Genomic DNA, 17,832 nt, shown 5'->3' with positions numbered 1-17,832 from the left:
CAAAATATTGTACATTGTATTACCCCGTTTATCTATTTTTAAAGTGTATGTTAAATCCTTTTCCACCAAAATTAGCATGTGTAAGCATTGTTTTTAAATACGGAAAACACGCAAAAATTAGGCAACAGACTCCTTTGCCATTGCCAATAGAGCAGAGCGTGTACACGGCCCTGCAGCAGACAAGTATGCCTTTCTTTGTGTGTGTGTGTGTGTGTGTGTGAGTGTGTGTTGTTTTTTTTTTACAGGTGTGTCATGTCAAACTACACAAACGGGCCAGAGAAGAGGACAGTAAATGGCAGAAAGCTGAATGGGGGTCAGCGAAAATATAATGGTGGTTACTTCAGTCTCTCTTTCAAACTCGGTGCAGATTAATTTGGAACAATATTTGAGCACTGCTTGGATGGAGATGGACAGTATTCTGGCGACCCATCATTGCATGGCACTGAAATTAGTGCACAGTCCATCAGAGTGTTACATTTCCATCACTGTCGATGGAAGCCGATTGGAGCAGAAACTGATGAATAGCCATACCTAATTTGTAAGCACTTTTTTTTTCTAACTTTCTTATTGTTCTGTTGGTTCATTTGTTTTGGGGTTTTTTTATTTTCATGTAGCATTATTGTACTTTTTACACATTTCTTGCTAATTTTTGGGTCATTACAACTTTTATTGTTAATTGCCTTGAAAGAAGTCAAGGCAATTTGCTCAGGTTTGAAAGCTATGAATACAAAAGCTGAGCGGTAGCACGCGTTAGTGTATTGTTGTGCAGTGGTAAAGGGGCTTCAGTGTATATACATGCCTGCTTGCATATGTGACTGAGTGAGGCATTTCACAGAAAATAAATAGATAATAAAATAAATCACTATTTTACCATTATTCTTATCATTTATATTTATGTATTTGTTTACTATAGTCACACAATATAAGATAAGATCTTGTCCCAGCCACTTCCCTTAAAACACATTTCATGACACACACATGCAATGACACGAAAAATCAAACACAAATATGATCGAGAACACACTCACATTATGACACCTCATGGTGGCCCTGGATTCCTGCCAAACCATCATGTTTTATCTGCCAAACTCCCAGCGTTCCTCTGGATGACTTACAGACATCACAGCACCACAAACACTCTGACACTCAACTTCCCATCAGCCCACAGGCCCCAAGACAAACAAGGTCACTACATTTTGTCAAAACAAGTGTAACAAGTGTAAATGTAGTGTAAACAAAGATATCATATTCAATCAGCAAACATTCAGGTTTACTGTAAACAACTTCACCAGATAGTCAGCATACGTATAAAAATAAAATATTTTAATGGATAATATGCCTGATTTAAGTGACCCTTGAATGTCTGTCTGATGTGTCAGCTCCTAAACCTAACATTATAATTAGAAACCTTATATTTATCTGCTTTTTTAAGCCTTGTTGTCCTTAAAAAGAATGTAAGAGAAAAAAAAATTAAAATGCCCACATAGAGCAGCACATGTAGATACAGCAGCCAGCAGCAAATCCTTGCTTCTTTTTTTGCTATATTTTTCTTTTTTTTTCAACACTGTGACCCATTCCGCTGAAGCACAACTTTTCTGTGATAGAGAAGCATTTATCAACATCTAGAAAAGTTGTGTGGGTTTTGAACTGAAAGACCGCGAGAGGTTCTCCACAGGTGGCATGTGCCAAGCCGCAAGTCAGACCAGGGGGGAGACACAAAACCGAACAAAGAGTGGGAGGTGAGCCGGCATCAGGGCGAGGCTAACCCGACTTGGACCGAGAGCCTCTCCTCTACCAAGCCTTCTTCTGGCTAATGTCCGGTCGCAGGAGAGTGGAGTGGATGAGATGCAATTATGGCTCACTCAGCAATGTGAAATCAGAGAATGCTCTGCACACATCTTCACAGAGACATGGTTATCCCAGGTCAAGCTGTTGCACTGGATGGACTGACCTTGTGGGAGCCATTTGGGCACAAGACTCTGATGCAAATTCAAAAATGTACTGCAGGAATTGAGTGATACCACCAGCAGCAATATGCCCAAGGACCCAGATGGAATTTTCATAGCAGCTGCTGATTTTAATCAACTCATCCTTAAACTCCAAAGATGTAGCAGGATCAAGGACAAAAGTAATTTTGTTTTTTAAACTTTGTTTAGAAAAATGACCACTAAATCTACCTTCTACCTTCTATTTGAAAAAAAGAGAGAGAGAAAGAGAGAGAGAGGGTATTAAACTAAAAGTGAAACGAATCTATGCTATCTTCAAAGTCAGACTGTACTGACAAGGATATTACTTTTACCTTGCTTAACACGGGAGTTGCCGGTCTACCAGTGCCTCAAAAAGGTTGTCCATCTGTGTTATTGTGTGACTTTGCTGAATCTGATCTAATCCTTTAAAACATCAAAGTCACACAATAACACAAACTAACTAACTGGTCGAGGCAGCAGTAGACCAGCAACTCCCATGTTCAGCGAGGTAAAAAGACTGTTTTTGTCACTAGAATTTGGCTTTACCGAAAGAATAGATACATTTCACTTTCAGTTCAGGTCTCTGTCAGAAAACGCTGTCTTGTTTTGTAAATTCTGAGCATAGGACTTGATAAAGTGCTAAATGCAGACCCCCATGACTTCAATTCATCAAGAATTATTTCAGTTTTGTGATTCGTTGTTCACCAGTGGCACGCTAGAAAAACAAAGTTTTCTTTACAAATTCAATGTAACACTGGGTGAGTCACTGATTTACAAATCGTCATTTGGCGAGTGAAGTATTTCTTTAAGAAAACCAAATATATATATCTGCTGTACATTTCAAGCATGTTGAGTGTGTTTTTGAACGCTAATGAATGTTCCAGGAAAATAAATGGAGGTCATCAGTTTTCTTCACCCTAAAATTAACTGCAACTTAACATATAGGTTCAAGTTGTTGTGTGAGCAGACACAGAGCAACAGTTGTCTGTGTGTATTAAGGTCAGTCCGACTGGGCTTTATGTCAGCCGTCAAGAAATAAAAGACTACAACGCTTGAATGCAGTTAGAGTGATTCTTTGGTCAGGACGCAGCTGGACGAACAGAGACATCTGTGTGTGTGTGAGCCTTTATGTGCATGCATGTACTGGTGCATGCTATATTTATGCATGTTATTAGTGTCTTCAACTAACACACAAGAAATTAATATACTGCACATTCCAACTTTATGTATAGGACAAACATGCTGTTGTCTTGGTTCTGGTCGCCTCCGCTGAACCTCTAAGATCTTAACGGGGTTTTCTGTCACATAAATAAAATGAAAAGCTAATGTCATACCAACTTTTAACTGTCAGCAATACTGAATTACATACATTGAATAAAAGATGCACAAAGCTATGATTTACCACAATTTTGCATCTTAATTGGGGTAAAATATAGTGTGAGCCTTTCATGTCAGCTATTAATAAGGGTTCCCTGTTTAGGGATTCCCTGTTTAGGAACGTGAAGCTAATAGAATACACAGCTCTACCACTGGTGTCACACTGTTCCACTGGTGGACATAAAAAGTGCAGGACCATGACATCAGAATCCAGGATTTGCATCCAGACACTCCTCTGTGGTTACATTTAGGCAACAAAAGCGCTTTTGTGTAGGGAAAATCTTGGTTTCTGCTAAATGCTGATAAAATGTCAAGTGACTGTAATTTTTTTCTGTATTAAACCAGACACAAATATTTCCCAAATTTTAACCAAGTGCTGCCATGGCCTAAACATAGCCATGAAAATGCTTTAGTCATGGCCAGTGATAGTCATGTTTCAAGATTGGATATTTTGGTGGAAATGAATAAATACACTGTACATAAACATTTCTTCCATATATTTAGTATCAAAGTTTTTGTGATTTTTACAATAATAAACAACATTCCCTCCTTATGTTAAACAGAGTTGGGGGTAATGTGTTACAAAGTAAGACATAAGCTAGACTAGTCTGCTATAAAGCCATGGGTTGGTAGGTAAGTGACTCAAATGAGTGTGTTTAGCCCATTAAATGCAGTTCATATGCAACAATCATCATGTAGTTGTGTTAGGAAGGCTAGTTGCTTATATTATTTTATTTAGGCCTATTAAAATATTATTTTGAGGCAGAAACCGTACTAAAAGGAGTTAGGAAGGCCAAAGTCTCATTTATATATGTTTGAATTTAGGTTGTGACATTGGGTGACCAAATTTGAATGTCAGGACAGTGTCTGATGTCAACACATTTGATGCAAAATTCTGACAACAAATGAAGTTGATATTTTGTTGGTTTTAAGATGTATTGAAAATCAAAATACAATGTCTTCCAAACTTCCGTGCCAACATCATCTTGACATAGAAAATGACATTTATATGGAGAGCAAAACCCAATGAATGCAAAGCATCATAATGTCAACGTCCACACAGCGTGAAATTCTAACACTGACATTTAAAAACCCAATTTTTCATTCCAAATAAAATGAAATGTCTGTCCAGTGTAAGGGTCCAACGTCTTTCTGATGTCATATTGATGTATGGTCCCTGCTAGGTTGATTCTCTTGATCCTTGCTTTGTGCGGTTACGTGGGAATATACAGGATTTAACTATACATCATCATGAACTTGCAATTTGCTACAAGACAATGCATCTGAGGCGATGTTGAGGAGTAACACAAAAGTAATGTAATGAGTAGTGTAAGAATTACTTTCTACAGGGTGTTATAAAGAAATGCATTACTGTCTTAAATAAGTAACATGGTAATAGAAAATAGTTTGCCGTTATTGTGTTTTCCTCTTAACATATTTTCTGTTGCAAATTAGCTGTATAGAAGCATCATTTTTAAGAAACAGACTTGTCTACATGCTTCACTCCTCACAGTGTTAAGATATTAAGATAAACTGTATGTACTTAAAGTTAGACATACAGTCTACAGGTGCTCTGCCTCTCCCTGTGACAGGATACTGCCTGAGAGGCTTGCTTCAGAGCAGAAAGTGAACTTGATCACATTTTCCCCTTTTATGCTGCTTTTGTTTTTGTTGCCTTTTTCTGGTTTTTATTAGATTTGAGAAAAGACTAAGCCTGATAATGTTTGCTGAATAGGGTGTTTAAATTGACTGAACAGCAATTTGAGAGAGAACATTTTTAGAGAGGCAAGAAATAACAGGACCTTTATCATTAGAAAAATGACAGATTCAAAATGTAAGCAGTGGAAAAGGAGATACAATTAATAGAAGCATTGCTCAAAAAATTGTTGTATTGAAAAGCAACATTTAATTAACAGATGATCAACACAAAAACAAAAAAGCTGAGTGACCGAGGGTTAGTTCCAATAAAATGAGGAAATAAAAACCAAAAGCGGTAAGATATGAACAGATTCGACATAATGTAAGGCAAACACTGACTGGCCTTGGACAGCTTATTCGATTGGTTTCTCATTTTCAGTTGACAGTACACTGCAACAAAAGAGCTTTGTTATCTTTAAATCTATGTCTTCTAGTCAAATGCATAGAAATTAAAATAGAAAAAGAAACTTGAAGTTGTAAAGGTCTGCAATGAGATGGATTGAGCACTTGACCTGGATATAGACCAGATATCCCATTTTGTAATTCTCAGTAAAACAGATTTTCATCCAAAGAAAAGATATTCCACAAGTGGGAATTAAATGACGTCATGAAGTGTATGTTCAACTAAATCACTCAATAGCCTGCTAGTCTTTCAAAACTTTTTTTTTAATTTCTCTTTTTATCCAGCTCACAAATGTGGACTGTCTTTTGATGAGTGATCAGGCACGTACGTGTTTATGCCCTGTGATGCTTTGCAAAAGGTGTTAAAGATAAGTTTCTGCATGTAAATAGTCTGTGTGTGTATGTTGATGGAGGGTGTTAGGATGTAGAGAGAGAGAAAGAGTCAGATCTCTGTCTTGGAGTGAAAGTCAATGTTGGGGCTGTACTGCTGTAGAAGGCTCTCTGTCGTCCCTTTTTTTCCACTTTCCACAGAGGCCATGCTTGCCATTTCAACAGGAGGCGATCACAAACGGTCTCTCTCACTGAGAGGAGCTCCACTAGAGAGCCGTTAGCAACTAATGTTATGGCACACAAACAGAATTCACTGTGGCTCAGGAGAAAGAGAGCATACAAGTAAATTTATTAGTTTTCACCAGTTACCTGTTATCTGCCAGCATCTATGATTTTTTTATTTGTAAAATTAATTGGATCAAATCATTAAAGAGACTATGTTGTATCACTTTCAAAACTGAGGTAATTCTATTTCTCTTTTCAACACTGACTCATAAATCTGCTCACTTGTGTTTACATAAACATGAACTTGACAATTTGGTTCACGCAGTACAGTCAAAGGGATAAATTGTTTGTCACTACTATCCCTTACTATCCAGTGAGCATCACAGAACATTTTTATGCAATTCTTAGAAATGAAGAGTTGCATGACATCAAACTGTCTCTGGTAATATCATTAAAACTGAGAGTATCCTTTGCTTTCTCTCTTTCTGCAGCCGCTAAATTATATTTTAATAAAGCATCCCCCCAGAATGCTGCTATTTCTACTTTTGAATACGAGAGACAGCTGAAAATACATTTGCTTTGGTGCAATTTATAGCTTCATAAATGCAATGGAGCCCTCAGATAATTTTCAAAGGTGTAGCCAGATTGAGCCACTGAAAATCTTGGGGTGGCACATGAAAACAAAAAACCATGACTTATCTTTAGGAATTCTATTATATTGGTGTAGTATATAAGGATAATGGAAAGCTAGGTAAATATAAAAGTTAAGGAATCACATAACAGGGTTTCCCAAACATTTATATATTTGTAGCAGCCAACCACTATTTAAACATCTGCCACCAAAAATAGATTTTCTATTATGGGAGCTGGACTGTTCATTAGGAGCACTGTTGAAATATATATGCCATTTAGATGTTAATAGCACCACACTATCAGAGCGCAGGGCGTACTCTGGGCACAGGTGGAGCAGTAGAACATCAGGCGCAGTGAAAGTGAAACTTTATCATTCATTCTGTGTGATCTAAAAGTTTACATTCACTCGCAGCAGCTGTTCCTCACACCCATCGATCCACACCCCAATTCAAAAACTGCTCTAACGGAAAAAAGAACTCACGAAGAGCTTTGCCTGTGCTGCATTCACAGACACCCAAAAACCTCCAAATCTAGAGAGGGGGCATAGAATGATACAAAGGGACAAATGCATTTAAAAGAAAAGAAAAATCAAAAAATTGCTTATGTCATTCATCCAGCACCCCATGGGAAACACATAATCCTAAATTTTGGTTTCTTATTTTATCATTAATGTTACTAATTATCTGATGTGCATAGACTAATATTCTAATCTCTACTAATCTCTACTACTAATAACTAGTCCACTAATTAATTGTCCTTCTGCTGTTGTCCTTTTCCTTAAAAAGACAAATGTAGCTTTATTTTGAAGGAGTACATTGATCGATTGCAAGAAACAAAACATTGCATGAAAGTGCAGCCTCTCCCTTTATGCACGCCCTTTAATCAAAGTTACAATTCTAATCTGTAGGCTGACTAAACCGGCCTTAACTGCTCTTTTTTCATTGACAGGTAGACCAGCCGACCACTTACCCTTTTGCAGGCGTGTGTGATGTTCAGTACAATAGGTTAATAATAAAAGACACTTTATGTTTATGTTACATTAAGTAGTCGTAGAAGTTCACTGAAGAATCCATAGTGATACACATTCAATACCATTCACATAATTAGTCTGTCCTTTTCTTGGCACACATTTGTTTGTTTTATAATAGATCCCCTTAGATGCTCAGGATCTGCAGGTTTCAGAAATGTATAACTTATTCTAAAAAAAAAAAAAAAAGGAAGTTTGCTTTCTGGCCATTTTCTTTTTGTCTCTTTTTTACGGCATGTATTGTTGTATCTCCTGTCTCAAAGGTCCAAGCTACAATTGTGCAAAGAGTTTGTCTGGTTCTAGTAAACCTTGACATCTCACTGTTTGTGGCTGTGAAAGTGAATGTAGATTTAATTGCAGTTGTTTATGTGGATGCTGGGCTTGATGCAGATGCCCTTACCTTTGACCTCCCCTAGCAGTTCGTTGGCATTCAGGCGGTCAACACGCTCCTTCCACTCCTTGGAGAGGAGCCTCTCCATGCAAGTTGGTTCTACAAAAACACAAAAAATAATCACCTTCACTTTTAATGTTTTCTTACACAGACTCATCAAGAATCTAAATGAGGGCCATAAAGTGTAATAGCAACAAAAAAGATAGGGTAAAATGATCTCATTGTCATATTCTTGAGATGATAATAACTTTTTCTGGTTTGAACTTTCCAAAACAATGCATGCATCACCTGTTCAGATGAAACAAGCCTGAACTATGAGATATATACCAGGAAAAGAAAAGAAGCAAAAAGAACAGACAGAGGGGAAATCACAAGAAAGAGAAAAGTACCCATTTGTCTGGATTGTTAAATTTCTAAAAATGAGAACAAGGGATCATTTCAAATATATTTAAAAAAAAAGAATTTGCAGTTGCCATCCAGCTGAGCAGCTCAGAATGTCTGCATTGTTCTGAGATGGGGTCTTATTTGTGGCAGTCCTCTTTCTCACAATGTGTCTCATAGCCTCAGGATAATAGACATCAGAGGCACGTGGTCTCATAAGATTCATAAGGTCTCATTTGTTCAATTGGAGTCCTGCTGTGAACTTTAGTAAAACAATGGGAACTTTTCAATTTCTCATCAGGCGGATAGCAAAGAGAGAGAGAGAGAGACAAACAGAGATATTTGCACATGTGCAAGCATGAGTATTTTGGTGCAACTTTTGACAGAAATGCACAGAGTAAAGTATGCATGCTTCCAGGTGTCCATGGTGGAATGTAACTAAGTACATTTACTGAAGTTCAGTCATAAGGCACTAGTGCTTTTATCCATTTAATGCAGATTTTCAGACAGAGAGACCATTTTAGCTCTACTATATTTATTTGACAGCTAGTAACCAGTTCTTTGCAAATAAGTATTTTACATGCAAAAGGGATCAATTTATAATACATGATGCATTATCATTGATCAAATTAACTACCAAAGGTGTGGACTTGAGTCACATGACTTGGCCTCAGGTCAGACTCCAGTGACAAATTTTTGAGATTGACTTGACAAAATCAAAAAAGAACTTGCATTTCAACTTGTTATTTAAGACCAATAACTTGTTACTTCACTTGGATTTGAACCTTTTGATTTGAAAGTACTTGACACCTTCCTCCAAGCCCACAGATTGAAACATTTTCTTTTTAAAGTTTGCTATGAATCAATTAATTTCCCTTCATTTCCTGAATTAACTAAAGTTAACGCTCAACATATTACTCCAAAAACAATGTCTCAGTTACTCTGACTCAATGCCAGCAATTCGACGCTTTTCAGATCCACTTTGTTTGAACCAATCTGACAGCATCCAGCAAAGTTGAAGGAACAACTATGGGGTGGAAAACAAAAAAACAATTGTAGTTTAGAAATCACTCAATAATTTCAATCAGAGCAAGAAAATTGTCTGAAAATAAGCACACACTCATGCAGACAAAAAAGTAAAAATCAAAAACAAGTGTAAATGTGCTTATATATATATACATAGAGAGAGAGAGAGAGAGAGATAAATATATGTTTCTTGCTTTGAAAGTGCCATGGTGGAAAAGGACAACCTAATTCATGAAGTTAAATTGAGAAATCATTTATATGAAACCTAATTTTTTCACTACAAAAACATAAACGCAGTGTCAGCTGGCTGGGAAGCTTTGTGGGGAAGCTGAAAGTTTCTTCGACGGTAAATGGCCATCGCTAAACACAAGCTTGGCTAACATTACTTGCTGTTGGCTATATTGTACGTAATTTCCAGTAAATATCACAATTTTCTGATTTAAAAAGTGATGCTGCAAATGTAGGAAGACAGCCTTTAGGTTACTCAGCCATCTTTTGAGTGTTTACGTCTGAACTCTGATCTGGAGCGCACAGCTGATAGCTTTATAGTTTAATAAGAGAGGTGCATATTTAATGGATTAAGTGTGGACACAGAGTGCTGTATTACACTATGCTACTTGACACTCGCTTTCTTCTGGGACACAGGATTGACTGCTGAATCATGTGGGACACCTGGTAAAATTTGGTAAACCGGTATGGCTTAATATCAAACTGATTTTCTCACTGGCCCAGCCCTACTTGATTGCTAAGAATTGTGACTTATTTGTGACTTATAAAACAGTGACTGTTTTATAAGTCACATAAGTTGAACTACCCATCTTTATATAAAGTGGCTGAATCAGCTCCATCTCAACCAGCTAGAATTCTGCCTAAATTTATACTGTATGTTACTTATAATGATCATATGAGAAGATGACTGTGAAAGGAGCGAGTCTGCTGTGTACTGAATACTTTTGCCTCAAATACTGTACACCTTTTCACAGTTAATACCTCCTCCATGACTTTCAGGTACAAAATACCTGTGTGGTTGTGTCTGCATGTGAAACTGCTCCCTTTTAAATACTGTACATTTCCACACAGTCCTTCAAATGACAGAATTTGTGCATATTCTCTGGTTTTCGTGCCAGCAGACGTGCCACAGATGGTGTCACGGTCAAGCAGGGCCCCATGCTGGAGCTTCAGTCACCAAGGACGTCAAAAAACATACACACACACACACACACACAAAAAAGAGACATTCTTGGGCGCTGTGTGGAAAGCATGCGCCTAAGGGCTTGCCTGATTTAGAATGGTTAAGTCAGACAATAGCTCATTTGTGGTGCCTTTATCCTGACAAAAGGCGCTACAGGCATTCATAAGGGCACATGGCCTATTGTGAATGGCTTAATGTTTAGTTTCTGCATATGGGCCCATTGTGTGGTCAAGAGATGCCGTCCACCGGTCGAGCACAACTTCCTCGTTGAGTCCATTAAAGCCTTGCATGTTTACAGTCGGATTATGATTGTTGTAAATAAGCTAATGCAGCCGTGCAGATCACATGGGATCAATGTAAACAGGGGGGTGTGGGGGTGAGGTAGGGTGTGCAATGGCAGTGAGGGAGGGAGGGTGGCAGACAGCTACAAAACAACGAAACAACTTAAAATCTACAGCAATAATGGTGATTTCCCAACAGCGGGTATTTCCAGACAGATGGTCCACATTTCAGTAAAATAAGGTAATTAATAAAATTTCCCCACCCTCAGGACAAAGGAATCCATCCAAATTTTCATCGATTTATTGGACAAGTGGCTCCACTGGATATGAATTTGTGTACATTTGGTTCAACTGGTGATATTTACAGCTGCTAAAGAGGGAAAACTGGAGTATGGGGTCGGGATGAGATGCTTTTTTTCCCTCATCACAAGACCCAAAGACGCCGAAGTGCTCTCTTTCATCAGACCTCTTATAAAACAAAATTAGGGAGCAAAATTTATGGGAGCACTTAGGGAAGAAAATACAACCTGTAACTCCAAGATACATCTGCGTAAGTCAACCATGTGTGTACTCTGATGCACAATTTATACCCCCTGTACCGATAAACAGATCAGACACACAGACAGTGGGGGTGGGAGGGGTGAGGTGTAAGTGGGAAGGAAAAGAGGAAGAGAAGAAAAGAGAGGGATGAGAGAGGATGAGATGGAGATGTTTTACCCTAGATGGCTCTCTATCTGTCCCCGCGACCCAGTCGGGGATCAAGTGCTGTTTAGATTGGAGGGTGGATAAAAATTCCTTGCTGTCCGTACACTAACTCCTTTATCAAATGAAGGAGAAATGCGGAAGATGAATGCTTTAAAGAAGAGCGAGAGGGTGGATGAATGGGGTGAGGGGAGAAGGAAAGGTAGATAAAAGGAAAAAGAGTGAGAGACAGGAGAGGAGGGAAGCAGGAAAGATGATGTCAACATGGGAAGGTGAGATGAGGAGCACTGTGACGAGGACACTTTTTTCATCTTCTGTAAGTACAGAGAGTTGTATGAGTTTGAATGAACATGCCAATTGCCAGAAAAAAATGTTGGCAGTGTGCATTTATTCAAACCATCAACTTTACATTTCAAAAATGCTGTTAACTTGTGGTTATAGGCACAAAAACAACTTGGTTATAGCTGAGCGAAGATTATGTTTTGGCTCAAAGTTCCAGCATGTATGACTTAGGGGCTAAATCTGTTGGCAAAAATGGTAAATAATATTCATAACTTTGTTTTCATTAGTTTATAATCACCTGAAAAAAGGAGCTGTGTTTTTCTTCCTTTATATATACTTGCAGAACAGGTCCTCTTCCATTGGATCAACCATGTTGTTCTATAGTAGCCCAAAATGGACAAATCAAAACACTGGCTCCAGTGTTTCCATCAGCAAATGTTGACACCAGCTTGAGGGGCACAATCCCCACTGGAAAACGGTTTTAAAAAAAAGTTTTTTGTGGCACTATCCCAGCAAGTAATGTATAAAACAACTCTTTTTTTCTGACACTGACCTCTGATAAAATAGCAACAAGTCACTACAAAACACCAAATTTGTTGCTTAAAAGGCAGCTGAAAAAAAGTGGCAATTATCTCCCAATTTTGTTTCTGAACACTGGAATAACAGTGATGATCGCTACAAAACCACCATGTTTGTTGCCTAAATGTGAGGGTCTAAGGTCAAAGGGATGTGGTATGATGTAAAGCCCTCTGAGGCAAATCGTGATTTGTGATAATGGGCTTTAAAAAAAAAATTGACTTGACTTGACTGAAAATCTGCCAGAAAAAAAGTGACACGTTGCTACAAAATAGCTGTGTTTGGAACATAAAAAGGAGCTTGCAAACAGTGTTGGATCACTACAAATGTTCACTGTCTACAAAGCCATTACAAACACAACCATGTTTGGTGCCCATAGAGTTGCTGGATTAACCCGTTATGGGTTGCTATAAAAAAAAACCACACATTTAGTACATAAAAAGATAATGGAAAAACAGTGATTGGTTGATACATATAGCCACCTTGAGTGTCCAAAACCCTACTGGAAAATGAGCCGAATTTAGTACATAAAAAATCCACTGGAAAACAGTGACGGTCCGCTCCATCTCCCAATGACAAAATCAGCTTAATACTACCTCACTTTGGAAATGTTAAAATTGCACATATAAAATGTACAAATAGAGCCAAACGTATTTGTGGTTTGCAGAAACATACAATACTAACATTTTGCTTCTTGCAAATTGGCTGAATGAGAAGATAACATCGATTGAGATTAGAAACATAAGGATGTAGGGAAATGACAAAATGAAGAGAAAAGAGGAAAGCCTTAAAAATTAAAGAGCAACTGAACCTTTCCAAAACTGTTTAAATCCAACTGATGTATAAATACTGAATTGTGGATATATACTAATGATTAAAGTATTTTATTGATATTATTTTGACACTGTTGTACATGATACTTTTTCTAACCCTTGGCCCTGAGAACAGAGTTTGTAATTGGCTGTAAACCAGGTGGTTTCAACACACGCTGGGAAAGACTGTGAGGAGAGACAGAGAGCAAAACGATGAGTCAGCAATAAAATGAAGTGAATACAGAAGGAAGGTGAAGGAGATAAGAAGTGGATATGGAGAGAGAGAGAGAGAGAGTCATAGTAAATCAGCGCCGAGGCAGCCGGCGAGCTGGCGAGTGTTTAGGGGTAAACACACTTTTATCACCTGTCCCCACGCCAACCTGCCAAGAGACAGTGTTTTGGGTGTTTTACACGAGCCACAGGCAACTCTCTGTGTGTGTTTCTGTATGTGTGTGTGCGCGTGGCAGGCAAGCATCAACACTCCCAAACAGCCACTGCCAAGAACAACACAGTGTGCCACAGGCTTCCACTCAGACTGCGTCTCCTGCTTTTTCCTTCTTTCTGTCTTTTACTCTCTCTGTTTCCATGTGTTTAAAAGTTTCTCATGGAATGAACTTTTTAATAAAAGGCCTCAATAGAGCACAGTGGGAGTATATTCCCAATTCGAAGATTTCTTTAAATGATATCCTCAATGTTCTGCAAAGTAGAAACACAGAAGTCTACTAGATAATTGTATAAGTAACAAGATTTACTTTATGGTCAACAATTATACTTTTCTATACTTAATAAAGATTCATGTTCAGATTTTTTGACCAGTTTGATATTGCTGACGGCTCAATATACTACTAATAATCATGAGCGTGCAAGTTGTTGTATATTGTTGAATGTTCTATCAGGTTTCTGTACAAGCACACTGAAGTTTATCACATACACCAGGTGACAGATTGTTTCTTAACAAAAATGTTCATGAGTATTTTTGGGTAAAGTCAAGGCAATAGTTCAGCACTTCAATTTTTTTTTCTTGCCAATAGTTTTAGGGGCTAAGCTCTGTATTTTTCAACCTGGACCCTATATTTTAGGATTAAAGCAATGGTTAAATATTTTTGTGACTAATGGGAACAAAGACTTTTGAAATTGGTCCAGTATTAAGCTGTAAAAAAGACTGCAATATCCCCTCTTGGTGTATGTTTGCACTGTCATTCAAATAGCTTGTTTTTGCCACTGATGGGTTCAGATTGTTACAACTTATGTAAAGGACCCTACAGAGATCCACCCTTTTTGTTAAAGAGTATGACCATTTTTTTTTAACCAGAAACAGCCCAGCATTCGCCAATTTACTGTGTATAGAGCCAGCCAGCTTTCATATCTAACTGGGTGAATTGATGGTTTATTTAAACCAACCCAGAGTTAGTGATTGTTGGAACATTGGAAAGAGAAGCCAAGATGGCTTTTGTAAGTTTTATTTTACTTCTGTCAAGTATGAATGAAGTGTGTTTTACAATGATAAAATGGAGTCTGGTGGGTTTGGGGATTGTGAATTTGGGGCTGTTTCTGGTAAAACAAAAAGGATCAACACTTAAACAAAAAGGTCTATCTCTGTAAAAATCCTTTTCATAAATTGTAAGACACTTAGAATAATAATCTGAGCCTGTCAGTGACAAAACAAGCTCTTTTAATGGATGCAAATTGCTGCTGCAAGCATACCCCAAGTGGTTACAGTGAAGCCTGTGTCGTGGCTGCTGCATGCAGCGGTGTCGCTTATTACTGGACCAGTTTCAAGCGTTGCTGTTCACAGAAGTCTTTCGGACACAAAAACATGGGAAAATGGGGTAAAAACTGAAAAATACCAAACTTACCATACTACTACTGTCATGTCTTTTCATGTCTGCCTGGATCTGAAGCTAGAGACGCCAGAAATTTACCAACATCTCTAAATCTCAATAATTAACACATTATATTTTGGTCGCTAAATCCACACATGAACTAAAATGTAAACTGCAATTTGTGGTTTTACGAGGTTACATGCTAGAACTGTTTCTCGGCCAGTGACTTCCTGGAGTTTTCCTGGTTGGCTAACAACCTCAAAGTGACAACAAGGCCCAAGAAAGTCATTGAGCCCAGCAGGGGCGTAGATTTGGTTTCAACTTTGGGGCACACACATATGAAAAGGGGGTTTGGTGGTTCTTCACCAGAAAAAGTGTCAAACATTTAATTTTCTGCGTTCTAATGAACATTTATGCTCCGATTTTTGCATTTTCTGCATCAATTCATGATTCAAATGACTTAAATATTTATTTTCATGTTTTTTAAGGAGGGGGAGGAGCAAATGAACATGTTTTACATAATGCCTGATCCCATGAAATCTATGCCTATGGCGCCCAGAGAGAAAGAGAACAGGGGTATTTCCCAAAATGTTAAACTATTCCTTTAACTTCTCTCTTTATCTTTTCTATGTGAACATGCTTGTACATTCAACTTGTTATCAGTGAATCTCATATTTTCTTTTGCAGCTGCCCTTTTTTTTTTTTTTTTTTACTAATAATACCACCATAAAACTTTAAAATCCATCATCTAATGTTGTCTTGTTGACTCTCTTTGAAAAGCGTCTGAAAAATGTCTATAGATATCAAGAACATATCATCACCAACTTCTGTGAAATATCTCACATCTTGTTTCTATTATCAAAACAGGACATGTCTCCATTAAGGTTCTACGGTAATTTGCTAAATATATATTTTCTGTTTGACTTTAAGTGTGAAATTTGACTATTATTAAAAATATACAGCAGAACAATAACAGTTCTTGAGAGAATCTTTCCGTTTGTTTTCCTGACATGCTATGGGTCTACATTCGAGAAGCCAGTTTGTTTGCTTTAAAGCACCATATTTAATGCACATTTTATATTTGATGACATTTCAAAAGTTTCCTTACAATTCATTTGACATTTGGATGGAAACATAGCGTCTCTTTCACCCTCTTCACACACGCACAATATGCACTTGGCAAAGCTCTGGAACTTCTACGTCTGCAGTCAAAATGCCAAGGTAAAGAGAAAAAAACATTAATCTGAAAAATTAGTTAATGTTTGAAATAACAAAAGCCAATGTTTTAGTGGGCGCCTGATGTTTGTGTAAAACACCCACGGCAGAAAAAAAACATTTCGTGTCTTAACTTCGCTACTGAACATGGGTAAATGGAAGCTGACAGCTACACTTTGCACTTCCAAATTTATGTCAGTGGTGTGACTTCAGCTGTAGACCCCACAGCATCAGAGAGAGGACAGACAGAAAGAACAGGAGAGCAACTGAAGACACAGAAAGATAAAGAGAAACCAACAGAGACAAAGGACAGATAGATGGCATTGTTAAAGAAAAAAAGGAAGACAAGAGAGAGAGAGCGACAGAAACAGACTGACAGAGAGAAAGATAGAGAAAGAGAGAGATAGAATGAGAGCGACTGACAGAGTGAATACAGCAAGAGAGGCACAGAGAGAGCAGCTGTCCTAACAGCTGGCCAGCAGGATTGATGTCTCAGTGAAATAAAACTCAACATATGTCCAAACATGAGGAGACAGGCCGGCCAAGAGGAGGAAAAAGATACACATACACACACACTCACTCACACACACACACACACACACACACTGACATGAGAACGCTGGTGCACTCTGAAGCACTTGAACATACATGCACACCACACACGCTGATTAAAGAATGCCAGGGCACTGCTGAGACATTTAATTGCACGGACACCCTATAACACACACACACACTCACACACACACTTTCAATGGCCTATCACTGCTCGCTCAGTGTTGTAAAACCATTAAACTGCAGAGTGGTTAGCCTGGCTGCGTGTTAGCACGGTGTCCATTTCACACACACTATTTTCATCTGTCAGATGACACCCAGACTCTCTTGTCGCAGAACATGGCCTGAGAAAGCAGCCGGCCTTCCTGGGGTGGGGGTGGGGGGTGGGGTGTTTCTGAGGGATAGTAGCCCTGTGTAACCCTCTTCTATACATCACCCACTTCACACAACTTCACACACTTACACGCACACACATTTTTTGGCTTTTGCTACCCGGTGAAACATCCAACCTACTCCAGCAGAGCAGCAGCCACCTGCAGGGGCCACATGTTAGCTCGTAATTTTGATGTCAAACTGATACTCTAATCCAGGTTGACTTCTACTGATTTATAATCGAAAGGGAAAAGTAAAAAACAATGACTGTAAAAAGGGTCAAAGCAGTAAGCTAAGGCTTCAGCCTACAGCTTTTTTTGGTCAGCATAAACTTGTTTTGGTTTGTCACGGCTTCAAAATTAATAGCTATTAACTAATACAACTAATGTGTATTTTGTATTAGTTTGTATTACTAAACTAAAATGAACTAAAATAAAACAGAATAGAATAAAATAAAATAAACCAAACCGATACTTTACTTTACCTTACCTAACTTAATTTAGATTATCTTAGACAATCTTAGATTAGTTCAGCTCAGCTCAACTAAATTATGATTGTGCATGTAGAA

At 38.1% G+C, this 17,832-nt stretch overlaps 1 protein-coding gene across 5 annotated transcripts in view; it reads right to left on the bottom strand.

The window, feature by feature from the left end:
• Window positions 1-17,832, bottom strand: part of LOC121950463 (transcription factor SOX-6-like) — a 155,199-nt gene that overhangs the window by 72,142 nt on the left and 65,225 nt on the right. For all 5 annotated transcript variants that reach the window (XM_042496467.1, XM_042496469.1, XM_042496471.1 and 2 more), the window contains exon 5: window positions 8,060-8,149. In XM_042496467.1, coding sequence (XP_042352401.1) covers window positions 8,060-8,149 — 90 coding nt within the window. The remainder of the gene's footprint in view (window positions 1-8,059; window positions 8,150-17,832) is intronic.

This window comes from Plectropomus leopardus, chromosome 11 (assembly GCF_008729295.1).
Source record: "Plectropomus leopardus isolate mb chromosome 11, YSFRI_Pleo_2.0, whole genome shotgun sequence".
In the NCBI taxonomy this organism is placed as follows: domain Eukaryota; kingdom Metazoa; phylum Chordata; class Actinopteri; order Perciformes; family Serranidae; genus Plectropomus; species Plectropomus leopardus.
Note: the sequence above shows the minus strand (reverse complement) of the source record. Positions and strands in the feature narration are given on the sequence as shown.